Below are 22,982 nucleotides of genomic sequence, written 5' to 3'. Positions count from 1 at the left end.
TGGGTTAGTCATGGGAATGAAGCAGCAGCAGCAGAGCAACATGTACTGCAAATAAGGCTAACAGCAAAATGAGATCAGTAAAGCAATTTTGACCTTGAATAATATGAATAACACCATCACCTTATTAATACTGAACATGATACACCCTTATTAAAGTTACCCACTGAAACCAGAAGGGATCATGTCTCAACAGATAGAGTAATAAAGAACACTAGCAGCAATGTTAGAGTGGCATATCTTGGCTTGCAACCTATCCCCCTACAAGGGATATTTTTACTACATGACATGGACAAAAGAAAAGTCCTCTCAACTGTCTATTGAATAAACTTCAGTAAAAGTCTTCTAAACTGTCTTTTGAATAAACTTCAGTAAGATAAATACACAAAACTTTGGCCTACAGTGTAAGTTATGTCAGCTGATAAACCAATGTTTTTGCAGAGGCAAATAAGCCTAAAGGACTTAACTGTCAGGTCTTCAAGAAAACCTTTTCTCAGGATATCATAAGGCCTTAGCAGAGCTCAGCAGAACTAAGATAGGTCCCACTTCAGAGAGGACATCAGAGAGAAGGCAAGTTCTATCCAAAGTCTGCCATAAGAGAAAGGAGAAGTCAACAAAACAAGAGCACTAGTGTGGAGATGAATTTTCCAATGTAGAAGCAGAAGCTACTAGAGGAATTGTGGCAGAGAATCACCCTTTTCTTATATGACAATAAGCACAGAATACAGCCATATAACCATATGACACAATCACTGGATGGCCCACTTGGGTTTGAAGAAAGTGTGTAATTCTTGTCCAAGCCTATTTTGAGAGCAAGGATGTAATGATGGATCCTACTGGTGTTTTGATTTGCATTAAAGCTGGATTATAATAGGCATTACCAAGATGGTCTATTAGTTGAAGAAAAATTGCAATTCACTATGTACTGCTGCAACATCTTCCTGAGCAGGACACTCCACTACCTAAACAGAAGGAGGCCATACATTTCCAAGTTATTCCATTTACTGCAGAAGCTACCAGAGCTGGCAAATGTGAATAGTGCACAAGTAGTATAACTGAAGGATATCATCAACATATTCATGACCATTAACATGCACAGAAAACTTCCAGGGTTAGACCTCATTATAGATGTGATACCTGCAATGTGCCTGTAACTTCAATATAGAACAAAGGTTTCAACTCGCATAATTGATGTGGCTCTGCCTGTACTTGTCATGTACATTACATAGTGTTTTCATCAATGCAAACATTAATAGGAATAATTCCATAGTGAGAGCATGGAGAGGAACAAAATCTGATTACAATTGCCATGATGATGTTTAAGGAGGCTACTGAATCACACTTCTAGACTAACACAGGGCTTACTCAACGGACTATTTTAAATGAGAGGTGAAAACTAAACCTGAAGTCGGGTAACTAAATTAGCTGAGACCAAAGAAAACAAATGAGAAGTGAACTACATAACGTAACACAGCTTGGGGCCAAAGGAATGCTTGCAAGAAGTAGGGCCTTCTCTCTATATTGCTGGCTAAAAACATGTGTATCTTTTCATACATAGATCATCCTCTTATGAGGATATTCACTTACATACTGAAAAAGGTGGGTTACTATGCATGAGATATAAATGACATACAAATACTTAAAAGTATTACATACTTAATTGCTTTATATTAATAAGATCGTAGGTTACAATTCACAAAAACTAATTTTGCTGGAAAAGAACGTACTTCTCTGTCAAAAGGCCAACAAACTTCTTCAGTGCCAGACCAGAAGTTTTCTGATAATGGTGGAACAAGTGCTGAAGTCTGCATTCTTAATTCTGCAACCAAAACTTTGAAAACCTGTAAGGAAACACTTACTTAGCAAATTTTGAAATACTTCGAAATGGAAAATCTTTAATTAATATGTAACTTTCATAGCTAACAAACCTTCGGTCTTAACATTAGGATAAATCTTCTGGCGCCAGCTGGAAACCAATTAAAACCAATAAAAATTTTTACTACAGTGATACCTCATTTGTCGAATGTTTATGTCGAACATTCCATTTTTCGAACGAAATTTGAGAAAATAATGTATCGTTTGTCAAACAAATGCTTGTACTTTAAACTGACTGACTATCTTGTTTATATTTGTATACAATGGCCTAATGCGTCCTACAAGAAAAACTGTATTAACATATCTTTTCATTTACAATATAGTACAGTAGGGCCTCGTTAATCACGGGGGATAGGGCCCAGAACCCCCGTGATAAGTAAATACCCGTGTTATCCTGGTACCCCCCCTGAAAATTGCTTAAACCGCCTACTTTAATAATTAACCCACCCAAGACCACTATTTCAGTGTTTATAACTGCCTACTTTAGTTCAAGCACCAAATATTTCTTCAACTATCACCTTAAACTAAATTCAAGAGTTTCAAAGTTATTCTTTCCTATCTTCAATTTCCCCTTCATCAGATCAGCAAACAAAAGTATAATTACCTAACAATTCCTTGTTATTTTCATGATTTGGCTGCTGCACCAAACTAAAAGTACATAGTATATCTATTTCGTGAATGAACATATTTATGATAAAAAAACATGATTTACTGTAATGATTACAGCACCCAACTATAATATTAATGTGTAAACAGCAAAATACAACAATAAAAATCTAGTTTTGTCTTTTGTTTACGTTTAGAATCAGCTGATGGACGTTTTTTACCGAAAGAATCATTTTGGAAAACAATTTAGTTCCTAAAAGAAACTAATTTATTAATGGAATTATTATTATTATTAACTTTGTACATAATAGTTTATGATATTATTATGATACAGTAATTCATATTTCATTGAGAGAGAGAGAGAGAGAGAGAGAGAGAGAGAGAGAGAGAGAGAGAGAGAGAGAGAGAGAGAGAGAGAGAGAGAGAGAGCAGCTTGTGACGAGAGTAACTTGAATAGCTTGAGAGAGCAGCTTAGGACTAGAGTAACTTGAATAGCTTGAGAGAACAGCTTGGGACGAGAGTACTGTTGACTATCTTAGCTCGAGAATAACAATGAAATTTGTATTTTAAATATTTTATGATGATAAGAAATAAAACATGGATACTGATAAGATATTCTCTTGTATACTGTTATAATATGTGATAATCATTGAGTCAACTATAAAAGTTGTATTGAAGCACAGTTTCGTAAATCACAGAAAGAATAAAAATATGGCAACATATTTTTATTCTTTCGGGGACCATCTTGTTCTTTTATTACGATAATAATAGATCAGTATTATAGTTTTTTTCTGTAAGTGATAGAGAGAGGCGAGAAGAGGAAGAGGAGGAGAGAGAAGGGAGAGAGAGAGAGAGAGACGAGAGAGAGAGATTGGCGATACCGCGTATGAGATAGAGAGAGAGAGAGAGAGAGAGAGAGAGGAGAGAGAGGATTTTATTTTGCTATTTACATCATAGTATTTGAAAATTTGTAAATGAGTTTATCCTAAAAATGCATTTAGTCATGAAAAGAAGAAGAAAACAGTAATTAGTGAATCTTGCTCTATGATAAAATTCGTGATTTCGTTAATTTTCTGGAATATACGTAGCATTTGGGCTTCACAAAAAAAGTAAGTAAAGTGATTTATGACAGAGTTTAGAGGATACTTACGTAAAAATACATCGGTACTTTGTAGAACGGTGACGTCATGGTGGTCATATGTATTTTTTTCGTGAATGAATATACATTTATGATAAAAAATAGTTACTGTACTGCTTAGAGTACATACTGTAATATTAATGTAATCACATCAAAATAAAGTAATCATTGTTCATTGTATACTGTAAACATGTAAAGTGTATTTTTGTCTTTTGAAAAATGGATTCCCCAAGGAATTATTCCTTGAAGAGGCTTTTTATTATGAAGATATGCCAATAATATATAAGATTTGCGTTTTATTATGAATATATGACAATAATATATAAGGTAAAAATGGTTTTATTACGTTTACGCTTCGTCGCCGATTGCAAACAACATACGATAATCTATGACAATTATCGTTTGTATGACTGCAGTGTTCAGAGAAGTTGATTACGTTATACCAAAACAATAATGAAGTTCGAATTGAAAATTTATGTTTTCCTAAATGTCATTACTACTGTAATTACACTACTACTATTGACATTTCTAAAAGGTTAAGAATGACAAAGGTGCTGTGAAGTGTAACTCAATGTTTACATTTCTGCTGACAGCTCAACTACAAGTTGATGTCAATGACGTGGAATTATTCCATGAATAGGCTATATATTATGAAGATATGCCAATAATATATAAGGTGAGAATGGTTTTATTACCTTTATTGTCAGTTAATATCATAATGTGAATCTGTTCATGCATTTGTTGGTTATCGGAACCGGACGAGGCTTAGCCTACCACCGACAAGCCCGGATGCTGTGATTCATACCAGCGATATATAGACTGAGAAGTGGTCCAAGGAAAAACCCGTGATTAACTGAATCCGTGATTGCTGATCCGTGACTAAGTGAGGCCCCACTGTAGTGCCTCAGGTTACGAAATTACAATCCGTTCCGAAGCGGCTTTCGTAACCTGATTTTTTGTATCTAGAACTATGTTTTACATGTAAATTGCCTAATTTGTTCCAAGCCCTACAAAAACAACACAGTAAATTTTATAATAAAGCTAAATTGACCAATAAACAATGAAATATAACAATTTTGACCATTCAATACCTAACCTAACTGTGACTGACCTGTAAATAAAGTGAATTAGTGTACAGGGTACAAGAAATACTGTACGTACATGTACGTACATATGTAGTAAAATATCGAACCTTACCTTTCGAGTGAGGCGATGTCTAAAAGTAGCGACACAGGAGGACAAATGGCAGAAAACATGAACACTTAACTTTACAAAATACATTAAAAAATGGTAGAAAACATTAACACTAAACTTTACGAAACACATTAACAAATGGCAGAAAACATTAACACTTAACTTTATGAAAAACTTAAAATTAAATTTTTTTTTTTTTTGCCTTTTTCTGATTAAAAAAATGAAGTTTTTATGTTAAAACGAAGTTTAATGTATACTTACCTGGCAGGTATATATATAGCTATATTCTCTGTTCCACCTGGCAGAAATTTCAAATCTCGCGGCAAACGCTAGTAACCTATTAGTAGTTCAGGATACCACCACCCCGTTACCGTGGCGCTAGCGCCAGGAACCGTTCCCACTTGGGCCAGATTTTTCTCTGAACCCTGTCTCCTGAGGGGAGGAGGGTGGGCATTAAATTATATAGGTATACCTGCCAGGTAAGTATAATTAAACTTCGTTTTAACATAAAAACTTCATTTTAATGTATGACACTTACCTGGCAGGTATATATAGCTGATTGACACATTTGGAGGTGGGTCAAAGACAGCAACATTATTAGAGTATAAAATATTATTAAAATATTATTAAAATTACTCTAGGTTCCTTACCTGCTAAGGTAGCTGACTTAATAGGTCCTGGCTCTCAGTCTGCTTAAACCTTAGGAGCTCTCAACAAGGAAGTGTCCTGTATGTTGAAGAAGCTAAGACTGGAACTGACAACTGGGCGTGACCAATGTGTTGACAGAACCCTACAGCCCTCTTATGCCACGGCATTCAAGCTTAGTAATAGATCAGTACCTGAACTACACACACACACCACACCAATATAATCCAAACCAGACTGATAAAAGTAAACACACTTTTCTCAGACTACCAATAAACACAACACCATCACCTGATAAAATACTAGCTTAAAAGAAGGTTATGGGGTGGTAACTCCTTTGCCCAATACTGTACCCGAGGACATGTATGGACCTAGCGTCTGACAATTATCAAAGGTTGTCTGAATATCCCTCAGATAATGAGACGCAAATATTGAATTCATTCTCCAAAAGGTCGATTCAATAATTTCCTTGAGGGCTAAATTCTTTTTAAACGCCAATGAAGTCGCAACTGCCCTGACTTCATGAGCCTTCACTTTCAAGATACCGAAGCTCTGTTCTTGACACAACATGTGAGCTTCTCTAATTAACTCTCTCATAAAGAAAGCTAGAGCGTTCTTTGTCATGGATCTACTGGGGTCTTTGACTGAGCACCAAAGAGCATCAGAATTCCCTCTGATCTCTCTTGTTTTTTTAATGTAAAACCTTAATGCTCTCACTGGGCAGAGAACTCTTTCTTGCTCATGTCCCACTAACTCAGATAAACCCAAGACATCAAAGGATCTTGGCCAAGGATTCGCAGGGTTCTCATTCTTGGCCAAAAAACCTTCCTGGAAAATATAAACACACGCATACCATGTCTTCCCAATCCCACTTTCTTTGAAATGGCCTGAAGCTCACAAGCTCTTTTAAGCCGTTGCCAGAGCGATTAAAAAGATAGTCTTCTTAGCAACATCTCTCAGAGAGGCTTTCTCTAAGGGCTCGAATTTACTAGAGGTTAGATGCCTCAAGACAACATCGAGGTTCCAAGCAGGAGGCCTGCATTGTGGCTGTTTCTTAGTACCAAATGACCTAATCAGATCTCTAAGGTCCAAATTATTAGAGATATCAATATCTCTGTCTAAACACTGAGGTCAACATACTCTTATAGCCTTTGATTGTAGACACTGACAATCCTAAATCCTTCCTTAAGTATAGAAGGAAGTCTGCGATTTGGGTCACAGAGGTACTGGATGAAGACACTTTCCTCTTCCTACACCACTTACGGAAATTTTCCCACTTCGACTGATATACTGCGATTGTGGAGGTTCTTCTGGCTCTAGCCACTGCACTGGCCACCTCTAAAGAATATCCCCTCGCTCTGACAAGACTTTCGATAGTCTGAACGCAGTCAGACCCAGAGCGAGGGTATCTTGTGAAATCTGTCGAAGTGGGGTTGTCTGAGTAAATCTACTCTTAGAGGAAGAGTTCTTGGTGTCTCTATTGTCCATTCCAGTACCTCTGTGAACCAACTTTGGGCCGGCCAAAACGGAGCTATTAAGGTCATCCTCGTTCTTGGCTCTCCCTGAATTTCTTCATAACTTTCCCCCATACAGTTTGAATGGAGGAAAAGTCGTAAACGTCTAGGTTTGTCCAGTCCATCAGGAAGGCGTGACCGCCACTGCTTCCTGATCTGGAACCGGAGAGCAATAAGTTGGTAATCTTTTTGTTCTGGCTGTCGCAAAAAGATCTACTACCGGATGGCCCCACAACTTCCACAGGCTCTGACATACCTCCAGGTGCAACGTCCACTCTGTCGTAGTTGTCCTCTTCTGCTCAACAGGTCCGCTCCCACATTTCTTCTCCCCCTCCCCCTGGAATGAACCTGATGAGCAGAACGACGTTTTCCTCTTCGCCCAAAGTAGAACTTCCTTTGCCAGCAGTAGAGGGGAAAAGAATGAGTCCTCCTTGTTTTGCAGATGTATGCCAGAGCCGTGGTGTTGTCCGAGTTGATTTGCACTGTCTTGTCTCGAATCAACTCTCTGAAGTGCTTCAAGGCCAAGAAAATCACCATCAGTTTCCTTCCTGTTTGATGTGCCAACTTGTTTCTGTTCCCCTCGTTAACCAAAGAACCCAAGACACCTCTTGAGGGCCCTAATGTCGCTCCCAAACCGTGCGTCCGACGCGTCGAAAACAAGATGAGGTCTGGGCTCTTCTGTTGAAGCGACATCCCTTCTGCTAACCTGTCTGGGGTTAGCCACCAACTTAATTCCTCCTTCACTTTGGCAGGAATTAATTAGAAACTGGAAGGAATCCGGTTGCAATTTTCTTGGCCATGAATCTTTCAGGAAAAACTGTAGAGGTCTCATGTGCAGTCTTCCTAGAGAAATGAACCTCTCTAGCGAAGAGTGTGTGCCCAGTAGACTCATCCACTCTCTTGCTGAGCATCGGTTTTTCTCTAGGAAGTCCTGCACCTTCCGAATGCATAGGGCTTGCCTTTCGGGGGAGGGGAAAAACGGACCCGAAAAGTCGCTGACGATATCTGAATCCCCAAATAAACTATCTGTTACTTGGGATTCAACTGCGACTTTCCCAGGTTTACTACAAGACCTAGGTCTTTGTAAGTCCAACGTTTGTTTCAGGTCCTCCAGACATTGACTTCTCGATTGGGACCTTATCAACCAGTCGTCCAAATAAAATGACACTCTGATTCCCTCTTAGATGCAGCCATCTTGCTACATTGGACATCATCCTCGTGAACACTTGGGGGGCTGTGCAAAGGCCGAAGCACAAGGCCTTGAATTGAAAGACCCTGTTCTGAATCACGAACCTTAGATACTTCCTGCTTCCTGGATGAATCGGAATATGGAAGTATGCGTCTTGTAAGTCCAGGGTAACCATCCAGTCCCCTGGACGTACCGCTGCCAGTACTGAATCGTTTGTCTCCATAGTGAATTTGGTCTTTTCCACGAAAACATTCAGTTGACTACGTCCAGCAGTCGCTGGTCTCCATCCTTCCGAGGACTTCGCAACCAGGAATAGCCGGTTGTAAAATCCCGGAGATTCATGATCCAGAAACAGGTTCTATGGCTCCTTTCTCTAGCATGGAAGAGACTTGCTCCCACAGAGCCTTTTTCTTCACTAAATCGTTGTAATTTGCCCCCACCCCCAGGGCTCTCGGAGATGTTGTGAGAGGAGGTTTCTTTAAGAAGGGAATTTGTACCCTTCCCGAGCTACGTTGACGGCCCAGGGATCTGCCTTCATGTTTCTGCCAAACTTCCCAAAATTCTTGAAGTCTGGCTCCTACTGCTGTCTGGAGGACTGAGTTCTCATTGTTTAGAGGTGGTTTTGGCTCCTCTTTTCGCTGGTACTCTCTTGCCTCTAAAGGCGGGTCGTGCAAAAGTTCTGCCTCGAAAGGGCTGTTGAGAAGGCCTTGTTTGAGGGCTAAATTCTTTTGAGTTTTCTTCACCAACTTGGATGGTAAAAACTTCCTTACCGATGAAGAGAGCAAATCTTGAGTGGCCTTCTTGAGAAAGCTCCAGAGCAATATCCTTAATAACCTCTGACGGAAACAGTTGGTTTGAAAGGGGAGAGAACATCAACTTGGCAAACGCCTTTAGAAGCGAATGAGCACAAAGCGACCTCTTCTTCAAAACTCCTGCTGCGAATAATGAAGCCAGTTCATTTGCTCCATCTCTGAGAACCTTGTCCATGCAGGACATAATGCTCTAGCCACTTCCATATCTTGTTCATTTTCGTCTTCTAAGGAATTCGCCAACGCTCCCAATGACCAATCTAGAAAATTGAAGACTTCGAAAGTCCTAAAAAATTCCTTAAAAAGATGGTCAAACTCGGACGAAGTCCACCAGACCTTGGCAGATTGCAACGCCTGTCTGTGCGAACTGGTTCCACTATACTGGAGAAAGTCCCCCTGGGAGGAGGCAGGTACTCCCAGGCCAAGACTTTCTCCAGTAGCGTACCATACCCGACTTAGATGCTAACTTGGCTGGGGGAAAAGCGAAAGAGGATTTCCCCACTTCTTTCTTGTCCTTCAGCCAGTTATTCACTCATTGTAGCGCCTTCTTGGCCGAAATCGACAGAGAAAGAGGACTTCTTAGGAGTCTTAGTCTTAGAAAACTGAGACAGGGGAGATAAAGGCGCCGTAGGCTGAAATTCCCCTTCGAAAATAGACAGCAGACGTGAAGTAAGGATCTTGTAATCCGAAGACGGTTCGACATTCTTCTCTTCAACAAAGTCCACTTCTTCTTCTGCTGAAGAAATGTCTTGCAGATCACTATCGTTGTGACGCTTTGCTGATGGATTAACGTCCTGCCGCCTGCGTCCTGCCGTCTGCGTTCTACAACCACAGAAGAATCGATGTGCTGCCGCTTGCGTCCTGCGTCCATCGTAGACACGTCTGCTTCCTGCCGCCTGCGTCCTGCGTCCACCAGTCCGCGTCCTGACGTTTGCGTCCTGTTTCTTCCGAAACAATCTTCTTCTTCCTGCGTCCTGGAACACTACGCGATCGCCTGTCTTCGTAGAGCCCGTGCGTCCTAAATCCTCGACACGCAAACACTTGTCTTCCGTCTTCTTGGAAGACTTAACGGGAAGGAAATCGTCCTTACGCCTTGCAGGTCCTTGCAAGGGAGCATCCCATGAATCGACGAGAACTGCAAGCTTAGACTGCATTTCTCTTAAGAAATCCTTCGTACTATCTTCCTGACGAACAGCCGTAGGAGGAGGAGGAAGACGAGAAGGACTAGGACGCAAAGGAGAGCGATCTTGTACTCTACCCGAAGGAGAGAGAAGAGGAGAGGAAAAGCAAGAGGACTGGGGGGAGTCTCTTGACGAAATCCAGGAACGTACGGGCCGTACCGAGTCTTCTTTCGATCGCACAATTTTCTTCCTCTTGGTCGGAACCATGTCCTCGTCCGAGGAAGACAACACCTCCGGGCTGCTCCTAGCTTCACGATCTTGAGCACGTCTATCTTGAGTAGTCGATGTCCTTAACGTCCTCTTGAGGGGGCGAGACACTACCGAGTACCGATGTTCGCGCTCTGATGTCGAACCATCAGAGGACGCACACTTCCCAGTTACGCCTTTTCTACGGCGAACTGCAACAGCCTGGGATCTTACTACAGGACTGTCCAAAAGGACGCCTGACCGTGGTAAAACCTCTCTCGCCTCCCTTCGACTGTCGACATGCCATCAGACGCCCCCTCCACTACACTTTCACTGACATCAAAAGCACTCACTTTATCCGTAAGGCGCTGTATTTGGTCTCCCATGGACGCAAGGGCAGCGAACACCTTAACAATCTGTGTATCGTTCGTCCCCTCCGATACAGCAGCGGGCGCAGGAGATACCTGGGGAGAAGGAACTACCAACTCTACGTTAGAAGGAGCTGGAGAGGAAACACATTCACTCCTTTTACCAGAAGTATTCGACCTCTCACTACGAGAAACAGATCTCCTTACACGATCTTTCTCAAGCCTTTCAACATATTTCATAAATATCTTCCACTCCTTCTCTGACAAATTCTCACATTCAACACACCTACTCTCCCAAGTACACACATTCTCTCTACACTTCTTGCAAATGGTATGAGGGTCGACCGAAGCCTTCGGCAACCTTACCTTACACCCCTCTTTCACACAAACTCTAAACATACTACCAGTGTCAGACATCTTCCAAGAACAATCCAAAGCGAATGCCAAGCTAACGTTTCCAAGTACAATACCAAAAATTCCATGAAAAGTCAGCAACGAGAAGAAAATCCTAGCAGGGAACCACTAACAATGTTGCCGGTTCGGCTGGCAGAAAAAATCTGGCCCAAGTGGGAACGGTTCCTGAACCTAACTACTAATAGGTTACTAGCGTTTGCCGCGAGATTTGAAATTTCTGCCAGGTGGAACAGAGAATATAGCTATATATATCTGCCAGGTAAGTGTCATACATTAAAATTATTTTTTTTACTTTTTTATTTAACGTTTTTTAAAAATTTCAATTTCTTCACCACTTCCAATTTTCTGTTTTTTCGTATCACTTGGACCTTCCTGTTTGCTTACTACTAAAGGCCTCTTTAAAAAATAAATATCCAAGGAAGATTGCTTCTGCCTGCTTTTCAAAATGTTCCAGAAACGACTCAGGCAAACGTCATCGAACTGCGCAAACACACGACCTGTGTAAGCCTTTTCGGGGTGTCTCTTTTCTACAAATGTCTGCACTTTATGAAAAGCAGCTAGAACATCCTTAATTTTTGCTGTTGTCATAGGGTCCTCCTCATCCTCCTCGCTGCTGCTAGAGAACTCTTCTTGAACGACGTTATGTTGCATGGCCTCCAACTCTTTCAGGTCGTCTGTCGTAAGCTCCTCTTGGCGCTCCTCGAAAGGTCATTGATGTCATCCTCGTCAACGACCAGCCCCATGGACTTGCCAAGTACAATGATCTCATCAAGATCTGGTTGCGAAACAGTTTCAGGATGGTCAACTGTTTCTGAATCTGCATCAGCTTCGCCCATGTTGAATCCCTCGAAGTCTCAGGCGGATACGGCATCAGGCTAGAGTTTTTTCCACGAAGAATTCAAAGTTCGCCTCGAAACCTCCTGCCAAGCTTGACTGATGAGTCGGATACATATGACGATATCGAAATGCTCCTTTCCAAATTCATGCAAGGTGAGGTTTGTAGTATCGGTGATGTCGAAACATCTCTTGAAAAGATGTTTTGTATACAGCTTCTTGAAGTTCGATATCACTTGCTGGTCCATGGGCTGGAGGAGAGGGGTGGTTAGGCGGAAGATAAAGAACCTTGATGAAAGAATACTCCGCTAGGATATCTTCCTCGAGGCCAGGAGGGTGAGCAGGGGCATTGTCCAACAACAGCAGACATTTCAGAGGGAGGCGCTTCTCTTCCAAGAATTTCTTCACTGTCGGGCCGAAACACAGATTTACCCACTCAGTGAACAAAAGTCTCGTTACCCAGGCTTTTGCGTTAGCCCTCCACATCACCGGAAGCTTCTCCTTTATCACTCTGTGGGCCCTGAAGGCTCCAGGAGTCTTGGAATGATACACAAGCAGGGGCTTCACCTTACAATCCCTACTGGTGTTGGAACAAAGTGCAAGCGTAAGCCTGTCTTTCATAGGCTTATGCCCGGGTAGTTTCTTCTCTTCCTCTGCGATGTACGTCAGACCGGGCACTTTTTTCCAAAAAAGGCCAGTCTCGTCACAGTTGAAGACTTGCTGAGAACTGTGGCCTTCCTTGATTGTCATCTCATCGAACGTCTTAACAAAGACTTCGGCCGCTTTCGTGTCCAAGCTGGCAGCCTCCCCATGCCACACCACCGAATGGATGCCAGTCCGTTTGTGAAACTTATCAAACCAACCCCGAGAAGCCTTGAAGTCTGGGGTTGGCTTTGATGTCCCTTCTCCTGCGTTGTCTTCGGCCTGGGCACTCAGATCAGCAAAAATAGCGCTGGCCTTCTGGCAGATTGCCATCTCGGTTATCGTATCACCAGCGATTTCTTTGTCCTTAATCCATACAAGATGCAGCCTCTCCATCTCATCATGCACGTGGCTCCTCTTGTTGGACAAAATAGTCACACCCTTGGAAGGTGTAGCTGCTTTGATGGCTTCCTTCTGCTTAAGGATGGTGCCTATCGTCAACGGATTTCGGCCATATTCCTTAGCGATCACACTCAACCGCATGCCAGCTTCATACTTTTTCTCCATAGCAAATAAAGGTATAATGTAAAAATATATCAATCCTATTCTACTTAATTATCGTTATTTAAAACATTACGATGGTAATTTTTTTACAATTGTATGATGGCTGAAATGGAAGCAAAACAGTGTTGTTATCCTCACAGTTCAGTTGTTCATAGCAAAACAACTGTTTTTGTGATAAGTTTTTACAATTGTATGATGGCTGAAATGCAAGCAAAATAGTGATCTTATCTGATTTGGTTCAGCTGTTCATTGCAAAACAACTGTTTTTGTTCAGTTGTTTATGGCTGTGGCATTTAAGCAACAATTGTAACATAACTAACAATACTTCTATCATTCTCTTTTACTTTTTTAACTTATTTTTCAACTAGAAGATATGATAACTAAAAAGATGGAGGAAAGGGGGTTATGAAGTGCCACTAAAATGAGAAAGACAACACCAATGAAGATGAAAAGTGACATTAAGCTTTCTGAAAATGGTAACTTTTTTTTCTCTCTCTCTCTCTCTCTAGGCCAAGGCTTACCTTTAAGTTCATTGAATCTAACATCAAAAATTTCTAGACTACCATAAAGACCATGGTAAAGGATTAGGGAAATGAAATTCCACAGTTTTATCAAAGAATTATTACATATTAGGGAAAAATATCTGGCCGTGAAACTAAGGCGTTAGCCAGTCTAGAGGACTGTAAGGTGGATTGTGGCACCCATAGACTTTTGAATTTTGGCTATCGACAATTATTGGTTATTGTCAAGCCCCCGGGAATGGAACCATGCCAGTAACATGGGGCTGCCTGTACAATCAATCACTACTAAACACTACCAACAACAGAAGAAAGGACAACTTTAGCAGGAGGACCTCTTTTGAAGTGCACAAAGATGCTTCTACCTGGGGAAAAGAAAATCAACTGATCTGCATATTAAAGGCAAGGGAAGAGGTGGAGCCCAATAGGGTTTACCACTACTTTTCATTGTCCCAAAAAAGGATTCCTCTGAATAAAGGGTGATTCTCGATCTGTCAAGTTTAAACAACCACACTGTGTGTGTGTGTAAACTTCTCTTTACACTGTACTTATTTCATGGGAGCTCAGGGAAGAAGAAATTTAACTGGTGGCCTACCTAGATGATCAGCTACTTTGGGAAGCCACCAGAGAAGTGTGCTGACAAAACTTGAGAGTGGTAATTAACAGACCTTAGAAAAAAGGTTTCCTAATAAATGGGAACAAGTCCTGCCTTACGACCAGATACTCAAATCTTTCAGAAGATTCCTCACACAGGCCAGCTTTTCCAGACAACAGTTGAAATGAAGTCTGGGCCTGTTACAGTTTGCATTTGTGGTTGATCTAATCCACAGAGTTTGGCTCTCACATGCAAGGAAAAGGATTTGCGATCGCCTTCATCTGAGATTGGAAAGATATTCCGTCAGTGGACCTGGAAGGAGTCTCTAGCCAACAGTTGACCCAACTCCACTGTCAGCATGAGTGATAATACCTACAGATATCTCCTTGACAGGTTGGGAAGGCCATTGGGAGGACTGTCTGGTAGTGGAAAGATGGTCACCTGTTCTAAGGGAATGTCATATCAGCTTCCTGGGTCCCAAACAATATGACAGCAATGTCATGTATCAATAGGTTGGGCTCATGTTCAGCCCCCCTCAAGTCATTAATTGTTAACATACTTCCTCATATGGAAGTGTACCTGTTTGCCGCATGCGAGAACCATCAACTTCCAGTGGGTGTGTCTATGAATCTGGACACTCAAGCAATAGCAAGAGATGCATTCCTACAATACTAGAATGACTGGAGGATGATATACCTTTCCTCCACTGTCTCAGATTTCGAAGGCTTTGAACAATTTACTGGCCCTAAATTAGTTGAACAGCCATTGGTTCCTTCTTTAACTATGGGCAAAAGAATAGATTCCATCACCATTGAGTAACCTAAAAGACCTGCTACATCGAAGTGAATTGTCCCATCCAGAGACAAGAGAATTCACCTGGTTGAGAAGCATTCAGTGTGATTAGAGCATGGCAACCCCAAAGATACCTTTATTTCTCTCTTGGGCCCAACCAGAGCTTCAAGATTTGAATAAAAATCTGAAGTGGTAACCACAGTCTCTTCAAACAAGTTGATGTACCCATGAATGAGTTCAACAACTTCTGTGTAAGTTGTCGTAAGTTCTTGATTGTCAGCATCTGGGGGAAGAGGGACCTCTACTTTCGGTTCATGGGGCTCTTGATCCGTCCTGTCAACCGAATAGGAGGTAAAAAGTGTCTTTGTTAATGACTGGGGCATAAGATTGCTCAGGGCCTAAAGTTCTGGAGAAAGAGACGGTGCCTTATCTTAACCATGATCCCATCCGGGAGAATGGGAGTGCACACTATGATGAGGAGAAGAAGGTTGTGCTTAGTTATGCAGCTGCATAAAGCTCCCATTACATGGAGAATAGTCACATTCATGTGAGTGAGTGTGGATTGAAGTCCCATACGTGAGAATGGGAACACATATTACGGTGAGATGACAGCCGTGGATGGTTGCTTAACAATGTAGGGCTCTCGTTATGTGGAGAATGGTCACGGCCTGGTGAGTGACAATGTGGACTATGAAATGTAAGAGAATGGTCCTGGTCCCGAGAACATCCCCTCAATATTGATTTCTTAGCAGGAGCCTTGTTGTCCTTCTTCATAACCATGGCAACAACTCTTGTTCCTTGAGCAGGACAAGTAGAAAGAACAGGAGCAGATACATCAAATACAGATGCAATGACAAGAGGAGATTTTGGTATGGAAGAGGTAGAACAAGGAGTGGGGTCATCTGCAGTCTTTGGCAGCATTAAAACTTCCCATGTTGGAGCAACTGATTTCCTCTTATATCTCCTCCTCTTAACAAAATTCTTCTATTGCTCTGGAGATCAATTATAACACTCAGGACAGGGATTACATACTTGCATTACAATCATTGGATCTACATCTCCTACAAGTGGTGTGTGGAACTGTATCCAAGGAGGCTAAATAACGAGAGCATGGGTTATTACCAATACCAGGGCATTTTCACTGAAGCCTGGATTGCTTAGATAATTCATGGGTTTGCATTTTCTGGGAATTTAAAAAATTCAGATAGCATAATTTCACACATAATCACACAATAAAAAAAAAAAAAAAAAAAAAAAAAAAAAAAAAGAATGAACAACCAGAACGCCAAGGCAAGTTCTAAAATCAACCAGCTTCTGAGCAAGAAAGACAACTATCATCTTTCTTAGAAGACGGTTCAGAGAGAACTGAAGCATCACATCATACACTAGGAGGAAACCAGGTCGGGCTCTGCCCACCTATTTCCCCATTGGTTATCTCCCATTGCCACCAACACCTATGCCAATACAGTCACCTCTCAATTAACGCGAGGGTTACGTTCCTGGAGAGCTCATGTTAATTAAAAAAATGTTATTTAAACATATTTTTCCCATATAAAATAACAGGAATAGGGGGGGTTACATTCCTGGACTTGGGGAACTCTGTACTTTTTTGCTAAGTACAACCGAATTGGATAACAGCTACATCTGTTTGGCTTGTATTTCAACCATCGTACAATAGTAAACAATTACCGTGGTTATGTTATAAACGACGTTATGTAGAACAGGACTGATGTAATTTTATGTAATAACTTTATTTGCTATAGATCAAAGATCAGAATGATATGCTGTTAATTTTAAACCAAATTGTAGCTGAAGCTGTTCAAGCTGCTAATGACTATTATTGTACATCGGCACCAAGGATACAACTCCCATAAAGTTATGCCATCAAACACAACCGTAGATAAAATCGAGAGAAAATCATTTTAATCAAAACTACTGGGCTTGAAACAACAAATTTTACTGTAGTTTTCACACCAATAGAAGATGAATAGTGTAAAGCTCGTATTACGATGAAATCAAGTGAAAATAGCGAATGGAATCGTGTCTTTTTTTCGCAATAAACATGCTCCTAATGCAATCTGCTAACGAAAAAAAAACAATTTAGTTCACAAAGAGACTTATTCACGCCATATTTTGACTTAAAAATTAGTCGTATAACAAAAAATGACCTTGCCTCATATAAGTAAAGTACCTAGATATTTGTTTATGCTAACTAGAAGCATGAAAATTTGCACAGGACCGAGTTAAAAACGGCGAAATAAACTCGTATTTGCCATCAGCTGATTTCCAAACCAAAACATTGACTATTATGTTATTATTTTATAACACAAAAATATAGAATACCTATGATATTATTGTATATAGGGAGTAATGTATAACTTTTTAAAAGATTTGTGGAAAAGATGCATACTCATTACGCGTGTAATTATACGTAGCCATCAGCAGCCTGGCATTGCTCAATTATGCCAATGTCAGAACGAAGCTGATTCTCGTTTCGTGTCCAATTTTTTGTTTTTGCTTTATTAATAAATAAAAAAATATTTCGCTTTATTAATAAATAAAGTTTTTCACTTTATTAATAGAAATACATACTGTGCTATATCTGTTTATGTTGACGGCTGTTGTCTGCAGCACTGATGCGCGGGTGATTTGAAAAAAATGCTCAGGTGCCAATTCGCGTTAAATCGAAATTTTCACATTTTTTAAAATTTTAAAATATTTTCTAGCTCGCGTTAAATTGAAATTGTGTTAATAAAACATGCGTTAATTGAGTGGTGACTACCTATTTTCTCCTATCCAATGGCAATGAGGTGAAGTATGCATTTTAAACGTGCAATCTTGCCTGGAAATAGGGAAAACAAACCTCCTCTTGGGGTTTAAGCCAATAACCTGTGCTTTACCAAGCCAATACTGCTATACTGTACCTAGTTAGCCAACAGAGAGTTCAAATGGTGCAAAATCAAATATATATGACTATATATGTGCATAGAGTAAGGATAAATGATGATATCAATATCCAAATGTTAAGAGGTAACACATAAGTTGACCATCAATTATTTTTTTATTACATTCAATACAATAAGAGCATTTTTTTAAAATAATTTTTATTTATGGTTTTAGGTATACAGGCAGTCCTCGGGTTACGACGGTCTCGGCTTACGACGTTCCGCGGTTACGACGCGTTTCAATTATATTCATCATAAATTATTTCCAGGGTTACGACGCATGTTCCAGAGTTACAACGCCTACAAACGCTGATCTGGCAGATGAAATATGACACAAAAAATGCAAAATAATCAATATTTAAAGGTTTTTTTGATGAAAGATGCAATAAGAATGCAGTTTACCTAGTTTTGAATGCACCTAAAGCATTAAAAATACCAAATTTGTAACTAATTTGTATTTTTCGTGTTAGTTATGAAAAATACAAATTAGTTACAAATTTGGTCTTAGGATTTTTGACAATGTTCCGGCTTACGACGATTTTCGGCTTACGACGATTTTCGGCTTACGACGCGTCTCAAGAATGGAACTCCCGTCGTAACCCGGGGACTGCCTGTATAATGTAAAAAAAAAACTGGTATACACATCAATCTTTTCTAAATTAAAATTATTGCGAACCTGTGGCTTTCTACACCTGCACTTTTGCTTGGAACCAGTTTATCAACGATGTTAAAGGAAAACTTAAAATAAAGCTAACAATATTACAACTTGTTTTAAAATACACTGAAAATTTTGAAAACTTACATCTGAGGGTAGCCGAAAATTGGAAGTACCAGAGTCCACAATACTTTTATCAGTGTTATAACTAACACAAGGAATGTCAAGTACTTTGTTGCCAACAGCCATATTTACCACCAAGACTTCATAAAACCATGCACGTCGAATTGGACTTGTTGCAGTGGCAGAAGGACACACATCTGACGATGATCCTGCAGGATAATAAAACATTAGAAAGCTGTATTAACACTGTAGCACTGAAGACAAAATTAAAATATTACATAATCTATTACAATACTATCCTTATCTTGTACCTGGTGTATATTGCTGCATACTATAATAAGAAGCTGGGGAACAGGAATTCTACATCTGATACACCCAAGAGATGTTCTATGCTGTATTTAACAACCTCGCATCAACATTTAATGTTTATCTTTTTCATCACAACCTATTAATTACATATGGATCCTGTCTTTTTATGTCCGATAACATAAAGTAGTCTCACTACTTATGAGCCATCTATATCCTCAAGTATGTCTCATCACCATCTTCACTCTTTCACCTTAGGGAACGCAGGTACCTCTCTAAAGTGAGTTTTCGTTTGCATCAATCTTTTTTCTATTCACCTTTTATATTGGGTATACTACAGCAAAGGGTGAAAGTATTGTGTTTTGAGTGTGTTTCAGTTTTTTCATAATTTTATGGTACTTTAGGTGCTTGGCTTTGTATTTACTACAGTCCAACCTCTTAAAACCAGAAAACTTGGGACCAGGCCACTGCCGGACCACAGAAAATCCCGGAATATAGAATACATTCCTAAAAAATGAAGCCTCTAGGTAAATATAGTCTTGCAAGGTAATTCCACATACAAATAACCGTTTCTGACTTAGCCTACTACTTGGCTATGTTATGACACTTAATCATTTTATAACTTTATTCTATACAATTTTCTTTAAAATGATGTACTTCATTAAACATATTTAGCCTACCTTTCCGAATTAGCCTTAGCCTAATTTAAGTCAACTACAATACTAAACTTCTCAGTCTGCACATTATTATTGGCAACTTTTATATCCTACATTTTGTATCTTCATAATTAATTGCAATTAGTTTCTTTGTCATTTATGTCGATTTAGAGGATAGTGGGTTGAAAAAAATAATAAATGAATTTCGGTGATCAAAGTGCATTTGAATGTCCCCGCCAAAATGTAAACAAAGCACACTGCTATCTGTTGAGGAAAATGAACACTAAACTATTCGCTAATGAAATAAACATTTTTTAGCATAGATAAAGATTTATGCTTGCACCTTACCTCTAGCATTATGATCTCATGGGTGGCATACCAAATATGTAAATACACAGTCACATAAAAGAAATGATCAAAACTGTATCACCTGTCTCTCAAGCACACACACACACAGTAAGGAATTCATGCATGACAAACATCTCATTGTTTTGATTAAAAGTTTTGGCTTGTAGAGCCCTCCCAAGTGGAATATTTAAAAAAATATTATTTATTCCTTTAAGGTTAATATAAAAAACATATTTGACTTCACATATTTTCGTTGCTAATAACTTTTTTCATAAAAACAAAGGATATATGGCATAATTTTTGCTGTCTTGAAGTTGTAAACAATAGGGCTCCTTTAGAATTAAGCCAAAACATGGGAGTTCCTGGACCATAGAATGCCGGTTTCAAGAGGTTCAACTGTATTATTTTATATTTATATAATTTACTATTCATGCTTTCCTTTCCAAATTTAATAATTAATGAGGTTATAATGAATCAAAAGTGGTTTATTAGGGGTGAAATCTGACAAATTTGACACATACACCTTTTCATAAAACAACCTAGTCTTAGACCATCCAGGTCAGTGGTTCTCAAACTATGGGTCGCAGGGACACAGGAAAATTGTCACACTTTCAGTGTATTTTAGTTACTTAATTTAATTCTTCTTTTAACCACAAATTACTTATGTAATGTGTGTTCATCCTCTGGCCCCCCATCCTCCCTCCTCCTGGGCTGCACCCAATGATGCCATAGATCCCACTTGTTCAGTTTTGTGAATGAAAAGCTGTACACATTATTTTTTCCAAAATAAAGTGTACATTTTCTTTCTCTTTACTTTACTCTGGGTCGCAAAAGATTGAAATGTTCCAAATAGCGTCACTCATGAAAAACTGAGAACCATTGATCCAGGTTTTACTGTACAGCCATGCTGTTTTCTACAATCTACGTAATATTGCACTTGTGAAATGCCTCAACTGGTGTTAATATTGGGAACTACCCAATCAGAAGATGCAAGCTGCCTTGCATATAACAACAGAAGAAAAATCACAAGAGTTACCTATTAAAGTTATGCACTATATATGTTCGAGAACATAATCAACACAATAAGGGTAAACATGATCTCACAATCTTAGACCAAACAGAATATGAAGACATATTGACTGAAACCCCTAGGGAATCCTATAAAAAATGAGCATCAATAGTAACATTAGTTTTTACCACATTTCTTAGTAGTATCACACACAATTACATTCTATAAAAGAACTGAGTAATATCTATTGAGTAAACCCAATTACTTTACTTGACATTCATTCAAAGGCATTTCCTATCTATAAGCAAACAGTAAATACAAGAAAAACTGCAACTGCCAATATATTCCTCCCTCAAGCATACTAATGAATACAAACAATATCCATATACTTATCCAGGTACTGATGACATGCAAATTGGTAGGATGAAAGTAAGAGAATGAAAAGCACTTAACACTGGTGTTGCTGTTATAAACATGGGCTGCAAAATGACCTGGTATAAACGAGACTTGAGAGACATCTTGTGGAGTTCTCAATCTCTGCTAGTTAATTTTGTCCTCATTCCAAAGTTGTAATTAGCACTTTATTAACAGTGCCTTCTGTTTTACAGCCACAAAACAAGAAAAAGTAAAGAATAAGTCTATTCTAATTTCATGTTTATGAGCAGACTAAAAAGAATGAGAAAAAATAAGCTGATCTTGATTTAAAACAATTATAAAAATAAAAGCAAAACACAAAGATTATAAATAATCATAAATAGGAGCAAACTTGACAAAGAAATACCAAAAAATTTTTGTGTACAAGGGTAATATGTAACATCCAAGTGACCCCACAACAGTACATTACCAAAATCCTGGTTTTTTCGCAGTTGCTAATGTAATAATACATAAATTATAAAAATCCTTACACACATTATCCCAGACTAAATAAAAAAATAAATAAAAAGAATCGCCATCAACTTACCAATAATTAACTTTCCATGATGACGGGACATTCCTTTTTCTTTGTAAGGTCCACATAGTTGAAAAGTGAAAGAATTCTCTACATTGTACTTGGTTACTAGACCATCAAACCACGGCGTCACTTTACCCTGGGGTTGTGCCAGTGCAGAAAATGCCAGTCCTACAATGCCCTGCAGTAAGATTTTAAATGTAATATGATCTATGATCCTTAACAATGAAATGAGTAACAGCCTATTGATGGAAGTAGTACCTCTTTCAAGATCTTGCAGAAAAAAACAGAAAGATATAAATACTGAAGATAACAGAGTATGGACTATATGTACTGGTTTGTGATATTATCAATATTATCACAGAGAAGTTTGGCCACAGAACAGTCGCATTTAACTTTCAGGGAGCTGGAACCAGTCAAAACTTGGATAAGTTGGCAAGGTCAAGCCCAGCAAACATGACAAATTAAGTCTGGTGTAATTTGTATTTTACCTAGGTATACAAACGAGAGCCTTTTATGTGAATATTCCTAAACATAAACTGGAATTGGTCTCTGAAACTTAGTAACTGGATAGTAAACTGGTGGTCAATGCTGGGTGGCTGAAGTGTGATGAAATATGATAAAAGGCACTGGTTTCTACAACTAGGACAAATATTAATGAAAAAGTTTATCATTTGTTCCTACAGAAAAAAATTCCAATGTCATTTAAACAGAAGACACTCCTAAACTGACAGGAAGTTGAAACCATGGAAATGTAGTTATCCTGGTCATGTGTATGGGCAACTGGAGCAATTAGTCCTGTAACCTCCTACTTAGTATGTCATAGGAATGCCAAAGCTGTTGGGCCCTGAGCTTGAGCAAGGGTTCTATGTCCTTTTGTCAGTTTTAACCCAAAATATACAACTGTCTACATACTTGCTGGAAGCATCA

General features: G+C 39.4%; 1 protein-coding gene across 2 annotated transcripts in view; it reads right to left on the bottom strand.

The window, feature by feature from the left end:
- Positions 1–22,982, bottom strand: part of LOC135213589 (beta-secretase 1-like) — a 178,748-nt gene that overhangs the window by 99,497 nt on the left and 56,269 nt on the right. For both annotated transcript variants that reach the window (XM_064247588.1, XM_064247589.1), the window contains 3 exons: positions 22,065–22,233; positions 18,809–18,993; positions 1,725–1,838 (listed from right to left, as the gene is read on the bottom strand). In XM_064247588.1, the coding sequence (XP_064103658.1) occupies positions 1,725–1,838; positions 18,809–18,993; positions 22,065–22,233 (468 nt within the window). The remainder of the gene's footprint in view (positions 1–1,724; positions 1,839–18,808; positions 18,994–22,064; positions 22,234–22,982) is intronic.

The sequence above is a fragment of the Macrobrachium nipponense genome, chromosome 43 (genome assembly GCF_015104395.2).
Source record: "Macrobrachium nipponense isolate FS-2020 chromosome 43, ASM1510439v2, whole genome shotgun sequence".
Lineage (NCBI taxonomy): Eukaryota > Metazoa > Arthropoda > Malacostraca > Decapoda > Palaemonidae > Macrobrachium > Macrobrachium nipponense.
Note: the sequence above shows the minus strand (reverse complement) of the source record. Positions and strands in the feature narration are given on the sequence as shown.